The sequence below is a fragment of the Botrytis cinerea genome, chromosome 9 (genome assembly GCF_000143535.2).
Source record: "Botrytis cinerea B05.10 chromosome 9, complete sequence".
Lineage (NCBI taxonomy): Eukaryota > Fungi > Ascomycota > Leotiomycetes > Helotiales > Sclerotiniaceae > Botrytis > Botrytis cinerea.
The window spans coordinates 2,159,992-2,174,696 of record NC_037318.1 but is presented as its reverse complement, the minus strand read 5'-3'; the positions used below and the strand labels follow the sequence as shown (position 1 = coordinate 2,174,696).

At 43.7% G+C, this 14,705-nt stretch overlaps 3 protein-coding genes across 3 annotated transcripts; 1 reads left to right on the top strand and 2 right to left on the bottom strand.

Moving 5' to 3' along the window:
• The first annotated feature begins 1,346 nt into the window (after positions 1-1,346).
• Positions 1,347-2,401, top strand: BCIN_09g06210 (hypothetical protein). Its single transcript, XM_001546333.2, has 2 exons — positions 1,347-1,728; positions 1,851-2,401. The coding sequence occupies exons 1-2, from the start codon at positions 1,708-1,710 to the stop codon at positions 2,028-2,030; spliced, it is 201 nt and encodes a 66-aa protein (XP_001546383.1). The 5' UTR covers positions 1,347-1,707; the 3' UTR covers positions 2,031-2,401.
• Positions 2,402-4,035: 1,634 nt separating this feature from the next.
• BCIN_09g06200 (hypothetical protein) lies at positions 4,036-7,054 on the bottom strand. Its single transcript, XM_024695281.1, has 3 exons — positions 6,799-7,054; positions 6,634-6,686; positions 4,036-6,560 (listed from the first exon to the last, which is right to left on the bottom strand). Exon 3 carries the CDS (start codon positions 6,546-6,548, stop codon positions 4,137-4,139), a length of 2,412 nt encoding a protein of 803 aa, XP_024551075.1. The 5' UTR covers positions 6,549-6,560; positions 6,634-6,686; positions 6,799-7,054; the 3' UTR covers positions 4,036-4,136.
• A 388-nt stretch (positions 7,055-7,442) lies between these two features.
• On the bottom strand, positions 7,443-14,673 carry BCIN_09g06190 (hypothetical protein). Its single transcript, XM_001546336.2, has 5 exons — positions 14,264-14,673; positions 13,894-14,208; positions 10,181-13,846; positions 8,320-10,126; positions 7,443-8,244 (listed from the first exon to the last, which is right to left on the bottom strand). Exons 1-5 carry the CDS (start codon positions 14,308-14,310, stop codon positions 8,020-8,022), a joined length of 6,060 nt encoding a protein of 2,019 aa, XP_001546386.1. The 5' UTR covers positions 14,311-14,673; the 3' UTR covers positions 7,443-8,019.
• Positions 14,674-14,705: the final 32 nt, after the last annotated feature.

Genomic DNA, 14,705 nt, shown 5'->3' with positions numbered 1-14,705 from the left:
TGTGTAGTTTTGGGCAGGAATGGATATGTGCAGACAGTACTGTATGTGTTTGCCAAAGAGTTGGATATCATGGAGCTGGTGATGGAATGTATTCTGCCCCGGTCTATTTGTTTCTTCCAACGGTATGAGGAAATCTAGGTTGCAAAAACGAGATTGCTCACCCGGAAGAATGCAATGCCTTGGATCTGTATAGATGACCACATACATGTAAGATGACATTTCCTTCTCGCCTACTGGGAACAGCATATACATATGAAGTACGAATTACAATGGAATCAAATCACCGGAGAAATGTGCCGCTTCCTAAGCTGCCAGCCATGCGATGAGATAACCTCGCACATCACGCGTGGGGTGGATCAGTGAAATTTTCAATCTCCATCTTTGACGATATCTTTTTCTTGACCTTTTTCTCATTGGATCAGAGGATGTAATTGCTGCACCGATCACGAAGGAGTCGGGGATGGCCTTGGTGGCCATGATGGGTTCCTCTGGTCAATTCTCTCAATTTGCAGGGAGAAGGATGTGCGAGAGCCAGTGAGTGATACAAGTAATGTGTCTGGTCTGGTCTGGTCTGGTCGGGTCGGGTCTGGGGAACTACGTCATCACAGGCCAGTGAATCAACAAACAAACAGTCAGAGAGAGCCAGGACCATCAACGATTAATCTCGACAATGTTCATCCATCCATGATTCATCCCATCCTTCCTTTGTTCGAATTTCAATGCAGCATCACCGCATGAGTCCGAGTCAGATAAGAAAAATGCCATCTCAAAGCTCCATATCAGATCTACAATCTCCTCTTATTCCCCTCCAGTAACATCACCCTCAAACGTCAAAGTGCATCCGCCCATGTGGCTAGTGACATCGAGAAAGCAAATGCCACAGTGGCTGACATCACTAGTGTCATCATACGCGCCACACCTACCGCTCTAGGCCCTATCACGGGAACTAATCCCCGTAATCAGCGCCATGGCATGCCTAAAACGGACGCTTGTCCAAACGCCATGCCTTGTTTTTGATTTAAGTCTAAAAAGGAGCAAAAATGCGAGACGTTGGTGTATGATTCCTTCCGACCCATCGTGTCCAATGAGCGCGAGAGGAGGAAATGGGTTATTCTTCTTATGGCAAGACGAAGGGAATCCAGGAAGCAAGGGATGGGAAAGAGAACCAGGTGGGTATCGGTACTTGTGAGCGAAAGGGCGAAGAAAGAAAATCTGATGCAACAAAATTTATGGTGGTGACGTCACTCCGATCTCATTTTTTTTGGCCAATTTTAATTCCCGGGCAGGGCAAGGCAGGGCAAGGCAGGGCAAGGCAGGGCATAGGGCAAAAGGGCAAAAGGGCAAAAGGGCAAAAGGGTACAACCTATTGTTGACAAGTGCTGGACCGGATCATCGCTATGACCAGGTAGGGCAAGTCCTGCTATTAAGGTATGACGCTACTATGGGATCATTTGATTGGAAAGGATGGGACAGCAGGTTTTGAGGATGTGGTGAGGGAATCGAATATATAGAGTGGCATGTTTCTCGTTCACTTGGACTTTTTCCTCTTCTCTCTATATCATACAAACACACAATACCATCCAATCCATCGATTCTACTCTATCAACAAACAAACAACCAACCAACCAACCAACCAATTCAAACATCAATCTCGAGATACTCTTTGAGTTTTAATCAACAACAACACACACACACAAATCATTCAAAATGGGAGCCGTTGTTTCTTGTGTATGTCTCTCTCTCCACGGTCTTGCATTTCGTTGAGTTTAGATCTATCCGATCTCACTCCCAACAAATCAATGCCAACCCTCCTTCCAACACAAAAGAATACAAACTAACGTCCTCTCCAGATCACAGGCATGTTCCGCGCCATCGGTGCTGGTCTCATGGCCGTCGTCAACGGAATCGGAGCCATCCTCACCGGTATCATCAACGCCATCGTCGCCTTCTTCGATGTCCTCATCTCCTGCTTGACTTGCGGAAGCTGCGGCGGTAGGAGAAGAGGTAGACATACGAGAAGTGCTGTTTAGAAGGGTCCCTTGCCTTGGCGCGAGGGGTGCTTGTTCTAATATTCACAATCTCTCAACATGACCTATGTACTGTTGGAGAGATGAGATGGAGGAAGGAGTAGCGCATGCGAGTTTGCTTTATGATACCTGAAATGCTGGAAGGACGGTGGGCGGATGGGTGGGAGAGAGAGAGAGGAGAGCTATTTTTGTTTTTTTCCGATTCGACTCGATACCCGGTTTCTTTTCTCTTAATTATGGATGGTGGATGGTGGATGAGGGGAAGGTGGAGATGAGTTCATGCATGGTTTTTGCTTGCGTACGCGCTTGCATATACTGGAGATGAGAGGAAGAAGTGTGGAGGTTTAATGATTATGATACACTATTTTACTACACTATGTCTTACTTTTTGATTGCGATCTGTGAAATTGTGAGTTTCAATATGAATGCGAATATCTGTCACGATCTTGATATGGCACTTCTGGACGTGAGCATTTTATTTACTACTATTCACTTATGGCTTCCTTCGTGGAGAACCATCTTTACCATCTCACAGCCAGACATGGAAGTATACGGGGAAGGAATGGATTTACTTCAATCATACACCACGCGTACCGCAAACACACACCTTGTTAATAAACATTCTTCTCGCCTCCATTACCTTTTGCAAAACATCATACAGTCCATACACTTAATATAATCGTCTCAGCATTTACCTCTTCACTTAACTTCACTCCTCAATCCCCTCTCAAGACAAAGCTCTATACAGAAACATAATAATAATAATAATAATAATAAACCCTCTACTCTGTATTTTCCATCCTTCATTTTCTATTTTGTACGCCAAGTTCTACCTTGTGTCCCCCTTTTTTTTTTCTTTTCTTCCTTCCTGAATATCTTTCTTAATCATATCATATCATATCATATCATGTAATTTTCAATATTCACAACTAAGAAAACGCGTGCAAGCAGGAAAATAAACCCTACAATGAATAAAAAAATCTGTAGGTAGGTAGGTAGGTAGTACAACAAAGACACCCAAACTTCCGAGGAACGGTTTCGCTTCTGTGAGATTTTGGTTTTTTGGTAGAAGTGAGAGAGAGAGAGAGAGAGATTGTGTATGTGTGGGTGTATGCTGTAGATATTAGATCTATCTTTATGCTTCGATTTGTATATTTCAAAAAGGAGAAGAAAAGAGAAGAGAAGAGAAGAGAAGAGAAGAGACATGATGAACAAAACGGGAAATCAACATCAAACAAAGGAGGAAATCAGAAAAACACGCACGCACACAGAGAGAGAGAGAGAGAGAGAGAGAGAGAGAGAGAGAGAGAGAGAGAGAGAGAGAGAGAGAGAGAGAGATAGCGAGAAGACAATTTAACGGAACGGTGGGGGCGGTTTATTGTGATTTCGATTTCGATTTTGAGGGAGAATGATGACGTGATGTGTTTATCGGGATTATATGATTCGGGAATCGTAAGTGTCGGAGTAGGAGTTGAGTCATATTTTGTATATTGTATATTGTATATTGTATATTGTATATTGTATATTGTATATTGTATATTGTATATTGTATATTGTATATTGTATATTGTATATTGTATATTGTATATTGTATATTGTATATTGTATATTGTATATTGTATATTGTATGCTATATAGACATGATAAACAAATATGGCATGCATGGTATGCGAGAAATATGCTCATTTGTTCAGAGTAGGTATATAGTTAGTTGTGCAGGGTAGGTACACGTATTGAGTGAGGATGATGCGCGTGTAGAGAGCACGATGTTGGGATGTTTGTGGATGTTACTATCTATGACTTTTCTCGCGGTGTTTGTAAGTTCTCGATTTTGTCAAGGATGGGGATGGGGATGGGGATGAGGAAAGGGAGAGAAAGTATAGAAGTGAAGAATTGACAAGTTGGTTGTAAGAGGGAAGAGATTGGGTCCAGGTCCAGGTATCTGTCAAATTAATTTCAAAGGGTTTGTTGTGCAAAGGTAAAAGGGATGAGTGAAGCAATTGGTTCATGCAATGTCTCTATTATCTATCAAGCGTAATGTAATTCGATTAATACTATAACATCTTCCCCTTCCATTTTCCTCTCAAAGAAATACTCCAACCCTATCACTCACTCACTCAACTTGTCCCTCGAGCTCTCCTCGCTAACCCTCGGAGCCGCCATCCGAATCTCCCTCATCACTGAATCTATATTCATATCCCCTCGTCTATCCGCCATCCCCATTCCCGTCGTATTAGCTCTCCTCCTAGTTCCCTTCACCTCACCTCCCATCCTAATGCCTCTCTCCCCATCACACCCCGCCATCCCAATAACACTCGACCTCGACCCCACCCCCATATTACTCGCACCCACCCCACCCCTCCCACGAACCTCCTCCCACCTCAATCTCCCCACCGCTCCCAACCCATCAAAACTCTTCGCAATCCCTTCCAACGTCCGTAATAGCACATCCGTATGCCTCTCCACAATCCTCATTCGCACATCTAATTCTTTTTCCTTCAAGCTTCTCGATCGTAGACTTGTTCCGATGTCCCCCGTGCTTCGTCTATCCATGTTCATACTCATATCGCTATCAATTTTCCCGTGTCCATCTCCATTCAAACAATTTGAATCTTCATCGGAAAAGAGATCCATGCGTTCATAGCCAAACCCATCACTACTCTGTCTCCCATCCCTTTCCTTCCCTAACCGCATCGTTGACGCCAAAGGTGTAGTGTGACTTAAGATAGTCTGAGTAGACTGATGTGCAGAAGCCGATTCCACACCGTCAACTCGATGAAAAGAGTTCGTCGAGTCAAACGTAGGTCTTGGAAGTCTCGAAGGCGACTTCATCGTCAGAGCAGGCGAGATGGGACGTGCTCCAAAATCAGACTGTCTCAACTCTTCAACGTAAGGCGGGAAGTTAGCCACGAGCATGATACGAGTTGTAGACAGTTCACTCGCGTTTTGAGTGAGGCGTTTTAGGGAGCGGGTTGGTGGTTCGAAGGTTGAATTTGGAGATAGGGGAGATAAAAGTTCGACTTTGGTGAGAGAAGGTCCTGGAATAGGTTGAGCAGATGCTTTATTTGTGTCCGTATTTGTATTTATATTTGTTTGGTTCACACTCGAGTTTCTTGGGCGAACAGAGGCCAAGTCTTTTTCCTTCTTTGCTCGTACTTTCTCGCGACGGCTCTGCTGTGTTGGCTGATCTATTTGTTTCTCATTACTACCAAATCGTGGACTTATTGGTGATGAAACTTCGGCGAAAGTAGTCGCTTGGTTCCTAGATAGATCTTCTGTCTCCACTGCACTAGCTGTAGGAAACTGGACAATATTCTCACTTCCCGGTGAAGCAATCGAAGGCCTTGGGGTCCCTCTGAAACTCTGTAAATCAACCGTCTCAGCTGTCCCAAGCACTGCTTGCGCCGAGGAGTTCGTATTAAGGCTATCTGGTGTAGACTTCAGCGAGTGTCTGATATTGGTTCCTGTAGTTGCGATGCTATGAATGGTTGATATTGATTTGATTACTTTGTGAGATCGATAACTCGGGTTGATATCGGGAGATGGTGTTCTGTTTATCACTCGCAAGGGGCCGTCGGATCTATTGCTCCAGAATACTGGACGGTACGCAGAATTGAGGGAATTTGCTCGAGGATTATCTGTTGGGGCTATTGTGAATGAGCCACCGGGCGAGGAAATTGCTTTTGATGAATGCGGTCGAGTTCGGGTTTCTGGAGCGTCGTAATAAATACTTCCGGTGGGGGCATACACTTGACTAGTTCGATGGATGTATCCATTTTGCAGCATTACCTCTTCTGACCCTGGTTTTGTAACTACTTTCGTTAAAGTACCTGGTCCCCAAGTATTTCTATTGGCTGTTGGAGTGGTCCTATTAAGCACAGGAAGTTCCGGTGAAGGTGTGATAGAATTTCCAACATTGTGGCCTGGCTTGGGGATAATAACAGGGCTTCGATCCGGTGTTGGAACCCGTGCTAATTTTGAAGTCGTCTCGGGAGGTGTTGGATATTTCCCCAGATAATCATGTTCTAGCGGTATTGAAATTGCGATATACTGCACGCCCTGACGGGTTTTGGCAGCAATAGCCGTATCGGGGAGTTTCAAGAACTGATTAGACTGCAATTCTTTCTTTTGTTTCCTACGGAGAAGGCCAAACTTTTTTCTCGGAGTGTTTTGTGGGAGAGCAACTAGATTATGCCCCGGGGGATCATAAGACATGAGGAATTCGGATAAATCTTTCATGGTTTCTCTTTCACGTCGAGGTGATGTTGTATCCAAGGATCCATAGCTTTGACTAGTCGTTTGACGAGGTCTCGTTCTTACACTTGACTTGGTACCTGAACTGTTAAATCTTCTCAATTCTGGTACGGTATCGATTGTGCCATGATTATGAGATCTACTCGTTCGGCGGCGCGATAACAGTGTAGGATTGATGGATGATGGTGTTTCAATGGACTGAGGTCTTAGGGATTTGATTTCTACCAAACGTGGTGGCGGAGTTTTACTGCTAGTCACTGAATTCATTCTGATTTTTTTCTGTGGTACGCAACATGTTAGACAAATATGTGAGTTCCTGTAATCGGGAAAGCTTCTCTCGAAGAAGACATACCGACAATTTGTCATACTCACATGGCTTTTCGTTAAAGCTTTAATTGAATCGAGCTACTCCAAGCAGCATTAGCTTACAAAACAGTCCCTGAAGATGAACATGACGATATTCCCGAACAGTGAAAAATGATGCAAAACTTAGTTGAAGGTTATGGAAGGTCGTTACCATTATTATAACTCTGCCAACTTGAAGATCCACGCCGGTGGCCCAGATTCGTCCTAGCAACGCAATGCAAGGAGAAGCTAATCACCTGCATCTCGTAGTTGTGTGGACACTGGCTAAACAATCAACAAACTAAAGATTCCCAACCCGTGGTAAAACATATCTGCTTTGAACAATTCAAGGTTAGTGGTGGCTTAATGGCGTTTTATTGCATCAATGGCAGGTGCAGTGTACGCCGACTAACGCGGCACTAAAAGTCGATCTTAGAGATTTGCAGGTCATGGGTAGATGGACTTTGACTTGATGATAACGGGGCGTTGCATGCATAGCCATCATATCATGTTGTATCATTGTGGACATTCGGTTGTGATCCGAATCTGAAGTAGCAATGAGCCAAGACAGACATCTACAGAGAAATTACCTCTCTTCACGACTTACCATACCAATACAATCGATCAATGTCATTCCAAATTCCCACAAGAATTGAACTATCACTCAATAGTTTCTCCGAATCTCAATTTCAAATCTTCCTAGACTAGAAGTCCACCTCTCCCACTAAACTCTTAGCGGGTCAGGGAGCAAAAATATCCGATAAGGCAAGGAAAGATCTACAGTCCCAAAAGCCCTAGTAAATATTTATATGTCCGTGCTAATTATTTTTTGATTTATGATTGAGAAAGTAAAGTAATCATGAACCTTTCAATTACAAAATCCGAATTCAGAAGTCTCAATTTAGTACCAATACACACAGTGTTTCCGGATACGCATATATGAAATGATAATGCAAATGAGATAGATATCGAAAGTTGTAAGACACGCGGATGAGCCGGGCAGTTACCAGTAGTAGTCGCGAGCAGTTCTAAAGTGGCTTTTAAAGGAAACTATTGAGTAAACCATTCGGCTCAATTGTTGATATCTACAGGAAGATTTACCTCCGAGTTGACTCACTGAATTCTGTAGGATTAATTGATCTATATCAATTAAAACTTCTCGCCATTCTGGCTGTCTTTGAATTTGTATTAAAGCTGTCACAGGTCAAGTCACCAAGATGCAACTATTTTCTACCCGCTAAGATCTATCAGATGTACTAGTTAAATGATAATTCCCACCAACATAGATCCTGTCTCACACATGCGCCATTCGCCATGCTAATATTTTGTTGCGCCAAACTATGCAGTGTCCTAACCTTTAAAAAACTATATCAATAAATAAATCCATGCTGCTTTACTTTCTTTTTGGTGGTTTACGTTGAATAAACGGGTCTGCTGGTGCCTTTCTACGCGGTGGAGGCGGTAAATTAGATTTCGGTATACGCGCCGCGGCAGCAGCAGCTTTATTTGCCTGCTGTGCTTGAAGTGCAGCTTCCAGATCTAATTTTTGAGGTTCAACAGGTCCTCGATTTAGCATGGCAGAAGCTGGTGGTGCAGGATCTGCTTCTGCCGTTGGAGTCTATGAGAGTTAATAAGTATAAATATGTTGGCATAAACCACGACTAGTACTAAACCAGTCTTTCGGTCGACTTACCTTCTTCTTCTTTTTGGTTGTAATATTATCTGGGTGAAGTTCTTGCTCCCTAGGTCTCTTCCTCTGCTCACCCGTCTCAACGTTGTTTGGTGTATTCCTACCATCGACCGATGTGGTGCTACTACTACCTGATACCGATTCTCGAGAACTTCGATTTTGCGGCGCATCTGTCATGTCGATATCGCTGTCGCTTTTTTCAGACGGAAACCTAGAAATATTGCTGTTTATTTCTGAGGATATTTTCGAATAGTCTATCACTGGTGCATCCTTTGATGTCGGCCTCGATAACAATCCCATGATATCACCACTTGTGTATCTCTCACGACTTTTGGCATCCTGAATAAGCCTATTCCAGAATTCACCTTGTTCCAATGCCCTAGAGTCTCCCAGAACCCACAAGGAAGATTTGGCTCTAGTAAGACCTACATTCATACGTCTGATATCGTTCAAAAACCCAATACCTCCTGCAGCCTTAGCACGAACACAGGAAAATATGATGATCTCTCGCTCTCGACCTTGGAACGCATCGGTCGTATTAAATTCAATTTCTTCAAAGATTTCGTCTCCAAATTTTGCACCGAAACGTCGTTTGAGCTCATTTAATTGAGCTTTATAGGTAGTTATGATACCGATTTTACCTCTGAAATCATAGGACCTGTAATCTGTTTTCAGTCGTTGATAAAGCTGAATAGCAGCATTCAACTCAGGAACGTTGATGAGGGAATGGCCTCTAGCTTCTTTGCTCTGAACACCCACGACATCAAAGAACCGATAAGGTCCAAGAATCGAACTTGCATGCCATGGCTGAACCCGTAATTGTGCCATTCCATCACCATCAATGAGACGACTGTTATAAAATTGTTGACTTGGGAATCGACTGATCTCAGGATGCATACGATATTGGGTATCGAGCAAATGGACATCATCCGGATGATTTCGCTGCATCCGGACGAAGAGACTCTGTTCGTAGCCATAACTCTTTGCCAGACGTGAGAGAACTGTTGGAGGCAATTGTTCAGGATCTCCGACTAAGATACATTTCGTGGCACCGTATTTAAGAGGTATCAGTGCGCTGAGTTCGATACATTGAGCGGCTTCATCAATAATAACTGTTTCGAACTCGACGTTTACATTTCTTAGAAAATCGTGTCCAGATCCACTGAGCGTAGCACAAAGAACATGGGCGCCATCGATAATTTCCTGCGTGAAATGGCGTCTACTGATCTCATTTTGTCGCACCTTGTTGTCGCTTTCTTTATCTTCATCGATTTTGTTGCCTATGTGGGCTTGCTTTCGCTTAAGCTCATCGAATTCCCTTTGCAGTTTGAGTTCCGAAGTCTTGTCGCCTGTAGCACGACATTTTTCCATCTCAGGTCTTAGAACACTGAGCCTCTCTTTGATAAGCCCTGCATCTCTGTGAAGCACCTCCCGATCATTCAATTGACCCTTCTTAGATTCTTGGTCCCCCTCGAGCTTGATCCTCACCAATTCGTCCAGTGTCACATCTTTGACACTAGAATTGATCGCATCACTTCGCCCGACACGAATCACGTTAATCTTTTGATGCGAGCCACTGAGAGGCAAAATTCCCTCCTTTAACCGAAGGACCAATTCATCAACAGCAGCGTTACTGGGAGCGCAGATAAGTAACTTTTTCTTTGGCGCTTGTGCTTGTGCTTGAGCGCCCGCACTGCGATTTTGGCCTTGCGGTCTGAAGCCCACTTGCTGTGCTTGCTGCTGAAGCACCTGAGATAGCAAGGCGCCTACCATGGCGATAATCGTTTTCGTCTTTCCAGAGCCCGGAGGACTAGTACTGTTAGAGAGAAAGATCATTTAAAGTAGAACAAAACTCAATACGTACCCTTGAATCAGTGTAAACCCGTCATTGTCGTTGGCGGACAGAATCGCTTTAGCTTGCCCATTATTAAGTTTATACCTGTTCGACATCGAAGCGACCTTTTCATCGGAATATTTTTGTAGTGGAGAGGGCTTCGCCTCCAGAATCTCAGTGCACAAATCATAGTATTCAAGACTGCTCAAGGCTGCAAACTCTCGCAAAGTTGTCGTCATATCGGTGATTTTGAGAGTATACAACTTACCGTTGGGTACGAAACAATTCAAGAGCTCAGGGCTAATGTCTCTACTGACTCTGTAGGTGACTTCCACTGCATCACGCTTGCGGGTTGTTCTAAAAACGCGGGCTAGACAATGTGGCGCTTGTTTGTCTTGAAGTGGATTCGAGCTTTTGGAAAGGAGTACAATATCTTGTTGGTACACCATGAGGTCTCTTTGATTGGAAATTGACATAGTCGTACTAACTTCCATAAATTTATCAACAGACAGACGATTCAAAACCTTTATTTCAATGGGTTTGAATTGGTTCTCTTCTTTGGCTGTTAGTAAAGAACGCCATACTTCCGATATGAGCAAGGGCTTGAATGTCTCTTTATAGAGACCGAGGTCGAGGAAGCTACTTGCAATCTTTTTGCAAACATTATTGCTTGGGGGATCTTCGCCCTCATGAAAGATATCCCAATTGAGAAGCTCGAGATATATAATGTCCATATTTGGCTCCAAACGAGCACGAAGATCTTTCTTTGAGTAAACCTTCTTGGTCTTTCGTACTGGACCAGTGGCTTGTAGGAGTGCCTTTTTTCTACTTTCCTCGTACTCCCTGACTTTGTTTGAAGCCTCTCGACTTTTAGTGAAAAGAAACTTCGTGTCGGAACCATCATCTTCATCATCATCATCCGAATCTTCGTCTGAAGATCCCACCATTATCTCACTTCGAACAGGCGCATGATCTTTACCTGCGACACCGCTTAAGTTTTTTAGACCAGATCCCTCACCCTTGACTAAGGCTGCTGGAGCACGAAGGGCTTTCGCTTGAGCAATAGCTGCTGCATTACGCCTCTTTTTCTCTTCTTCATCTCTACGGCGTTTGTCCTTCCAATCTTCAGTAGCTTTGGCGGTCTTTAGCGGTGGTTGCGCTCTCATTTTTTCTATAATACTCTTATTATGCTCAGAAAGCGTAAAGGGTGACTGAGAAGCTTTATTGGATTGAGTAATGACTGGCTCATATGTTTTGCCATCTCCAGCCTTCGACCAAGTATCGAGCGAGGTTTGAGTTTGCCGTCCCTTGACACTGAACGTTGGCTCATGTTTTACGCCTCCTGCTGACTTAGACCACGAATCGATTCTTGATTGTTGTTTCTGAGCCGTTGTAGAATAACTCTCTATAATTTCCACACCTTTATGTTCGTCAAGGGCAGCGCGCAACTCAGCTTTTTGTTGATTAGTAAGATTTGTCTTTCTATATCCCTTCTCACCCTCATTTAAGCACGCATCTTGAATAAAACTAAGCGAATACTCATGCACCTCAACATCAAACTCTGCCAATGATCGAAGAAGTTTTCCCAAGAGACTAGTGATCACACTGACCAAATAGATATCTCTCAGCCTCAGCATCATTGTTAGGCCGTTCACGTTCAAGCAAACGACTTGCAATACTTTCTTTAGTGCAGTTTTTGTCGATGTATAGCCTGATGACAGGGCATGAGATGAGTGAGAAGACTCGCATAGGGCCGAAGCAATGACACTGTTCTTATCAAACAAGGATTCTGCATATTCCATGCCATCCCGACAAAAGTCTTGCAGAGTTTCCTTAGGAAGTTGAACACGACCTCCCCAAGCTTCCGTGTTGGCAAATGCCGCATCAAGGGCACGCCACTGATTGACCCACCAAGACATTACGGCGCCTCGCTCTGTAGAATCTAAAGACGGATGAGTTCTTAAAAATCCCGTGTTTCCACAGAGAGCATCCAGCGTGTCTCGCCCAACCTTGAATAGATATGGAACAGGGGAGAAATTTTTGGCCTTTGTAATCCGGACAACAGCAAATGTCAACGAGTTCAACATCGGCACAAATGCCTGCTCTAACAAGCTCGACATTGCTTCACGCTTGCTTATTTGATCTGTTGCAGCTTTGACAACCTCAACAGCAGCCTCAAAGATCTGTTGGTCAGCAGACATCAGGGCTGCAAACAGTGGCCGAGAGGTCTGAGTATCTCGATACATCTCGATTAAATGAGATGCATTAAAATCGCTGAGTCGCTCAAAGATTCTTGACACGTTCTCAGTGAGTTGACGGAAATCCTTATTGTATTGTAGATGGGAGGAAGGAAGCGGCAGTTTCTTTGATTTTGGTGTGAGTTCATCTAATCCGGTAAGGTGTGTCGTTGCCGCCAGAATACTTTTGGCTAAATCTACATTTCCTGGTCGAAATATGTCAAGAACACCTTGCCAAATTGGCTGGGAATGACTTCGGAGACCCTGTTGTATCGGAATGTCCCCTGCAAGAGCTTGGAACTCTGCGCTCAAAGCTTTGCAGTCGAGGGCCAAAGCATCTCTTATGACTAGCATACCAAGTCTTCTCATTTCTTGGTGTGTAGTGTTTTCCACCTTTAAATCAGCAGACTCTGTGATCGTCTCCTTGTAGTCGTCAACAAGTCCCATAATGTTGTTGATGAATATGAGAGACGTTGACGGATTGATGATGTACTCAGAATCGACAAAGGTGCTCAAGGTCGCACGGAGAGTATCGAGCGCAGCACAACGACAAGCGAGCTGGGTATTCTCTGGGTGTTCTGAGGTCTGATAACCTCCCAGAAATCTGAGAACGAAACTGCAGACATCGTATTGACGATCAGAAGGAAGTGACTCCACGAGTTCAGGTAACCATGCCAAAATAAAAGAAGTTTCAGGGTCTTCAAATTTTATTGTTTGCAGTTTTTCTTTAACGCCCCAAGATCTGAGTATGTTCTCTGCAACGACAGCTGGTGATATTGTAGCAAATGCGGCCCAGAAGTTCTTCGGTGACTTCTTGAGCAAACCTCTAAGCGCTTCGATGACTAACTTATTGATTCTTTCCGATTTACAGCTTAAGTGATTGAGTGCAAGTATGTACACACTTGGTTGAACTTCCATTGCCCGGAGAGAGTGTGTTATCAAATGTTCATCAAGCTTTTCTAAAATCAAAAGAAATCCCTCCCAAAATCGTATGATATCCTCGTAATCGTAGTTTCCCTGCGTCACAGAAGCTATTGCGTCCGACAATGCGTCATGTACGACCCAGTCGAATGATGTGGATGTGAGCATTGTAGTAGCTTTCTGCCAGGCACATCTCGCGAAACGCTGTCTGATGGGGTTTTTGTCGAATAGGAAACGGCCTGTAGCTGGCAGTATGTCACTTATTCTCAGAACTTTCTTTGCTTGTATCTCTTCAAAGACGAAATCGAAGTGTTTCGAAAGGTTATCTGCGGATTTGTGGTAGTCGACGCAACAAAGCGATTCGTAAAGGGACAGTAGAAGGGAGGAGTCGTAGCCAGCTAGCAGTTTCTGCGTCCTCATGGGAGATTCCACTTCGGATATAACTTTCTTGCTTCTTTCTAACCCATTATCTATACGCTGAAAGTCGAGGACATTAAGGCGACTTGAGAGCGCTGCAACCGTTTCATCGTCGAAATTCCTGAGACATGTTAGTATCAAGATCAAGTGCATATCGTGAGGTATTACTCTGCTAGTTCCTTGAGATATGCCTTACGACCTATATGCCAATTATGCACACATTTATCACAGCACATCAGAAGCTTATTCAAACGTTCCAGGTAGCCTTCTACCATCGTCCCCCCAGCATCACGATCTAATCCTATAGTGAGAGAGAACTTATATGCAATATTCTGTCTCCGCTGAGCATCCTGTATGAGCTCCTTCTTGGTTTCGGCGCTCATATCCTCCTCGGCGTCGTCTGGATGCGAATAGTCGACATAGTCTTCGTCATTCCGCTTGGGGCAAAACCAATGGGCATCGGCAGGAAAGCTCTTCAGTTCCCTATCAACAATTTTTAGTATTGATCATAAACATAAGAGCAACTCGTAGTACAAACCCGTGGAGCCCGTGGAGCTCGTCCATGATATCTGCTTCATCAGGCATAGTTGCGGATGTTTCATAAGCTGAGCATACGATTCAAACGTGAGTATTTAGAAAATCAAGATTGATATGGATAAATATAGTTTACAGAAAGTATTAGAAATGAATTTATGGAAAGTTAAATGCTGGGAGGTACTGCAAGTCTTAGCACCCGAAGAAAGTGGTCGCCTTTTGAAGTTTTGAAATCGTTAAAGAAAGTGAATACGAAGCGCAAGTTTTGGCAAATTGACAATCAAACTTGTGGAGTTGATATACCGTATACTATTGCAATCAAATTCAGAGAACATTTACACAATTGATGTATCTCATGTACGAAAAGTAGAAAAATTGAGGTAAGGGCTGGTACTGAAAGTGTTAACGCGCATCGCGTAGAACTAAAGCCATTTCACGTGGATTTT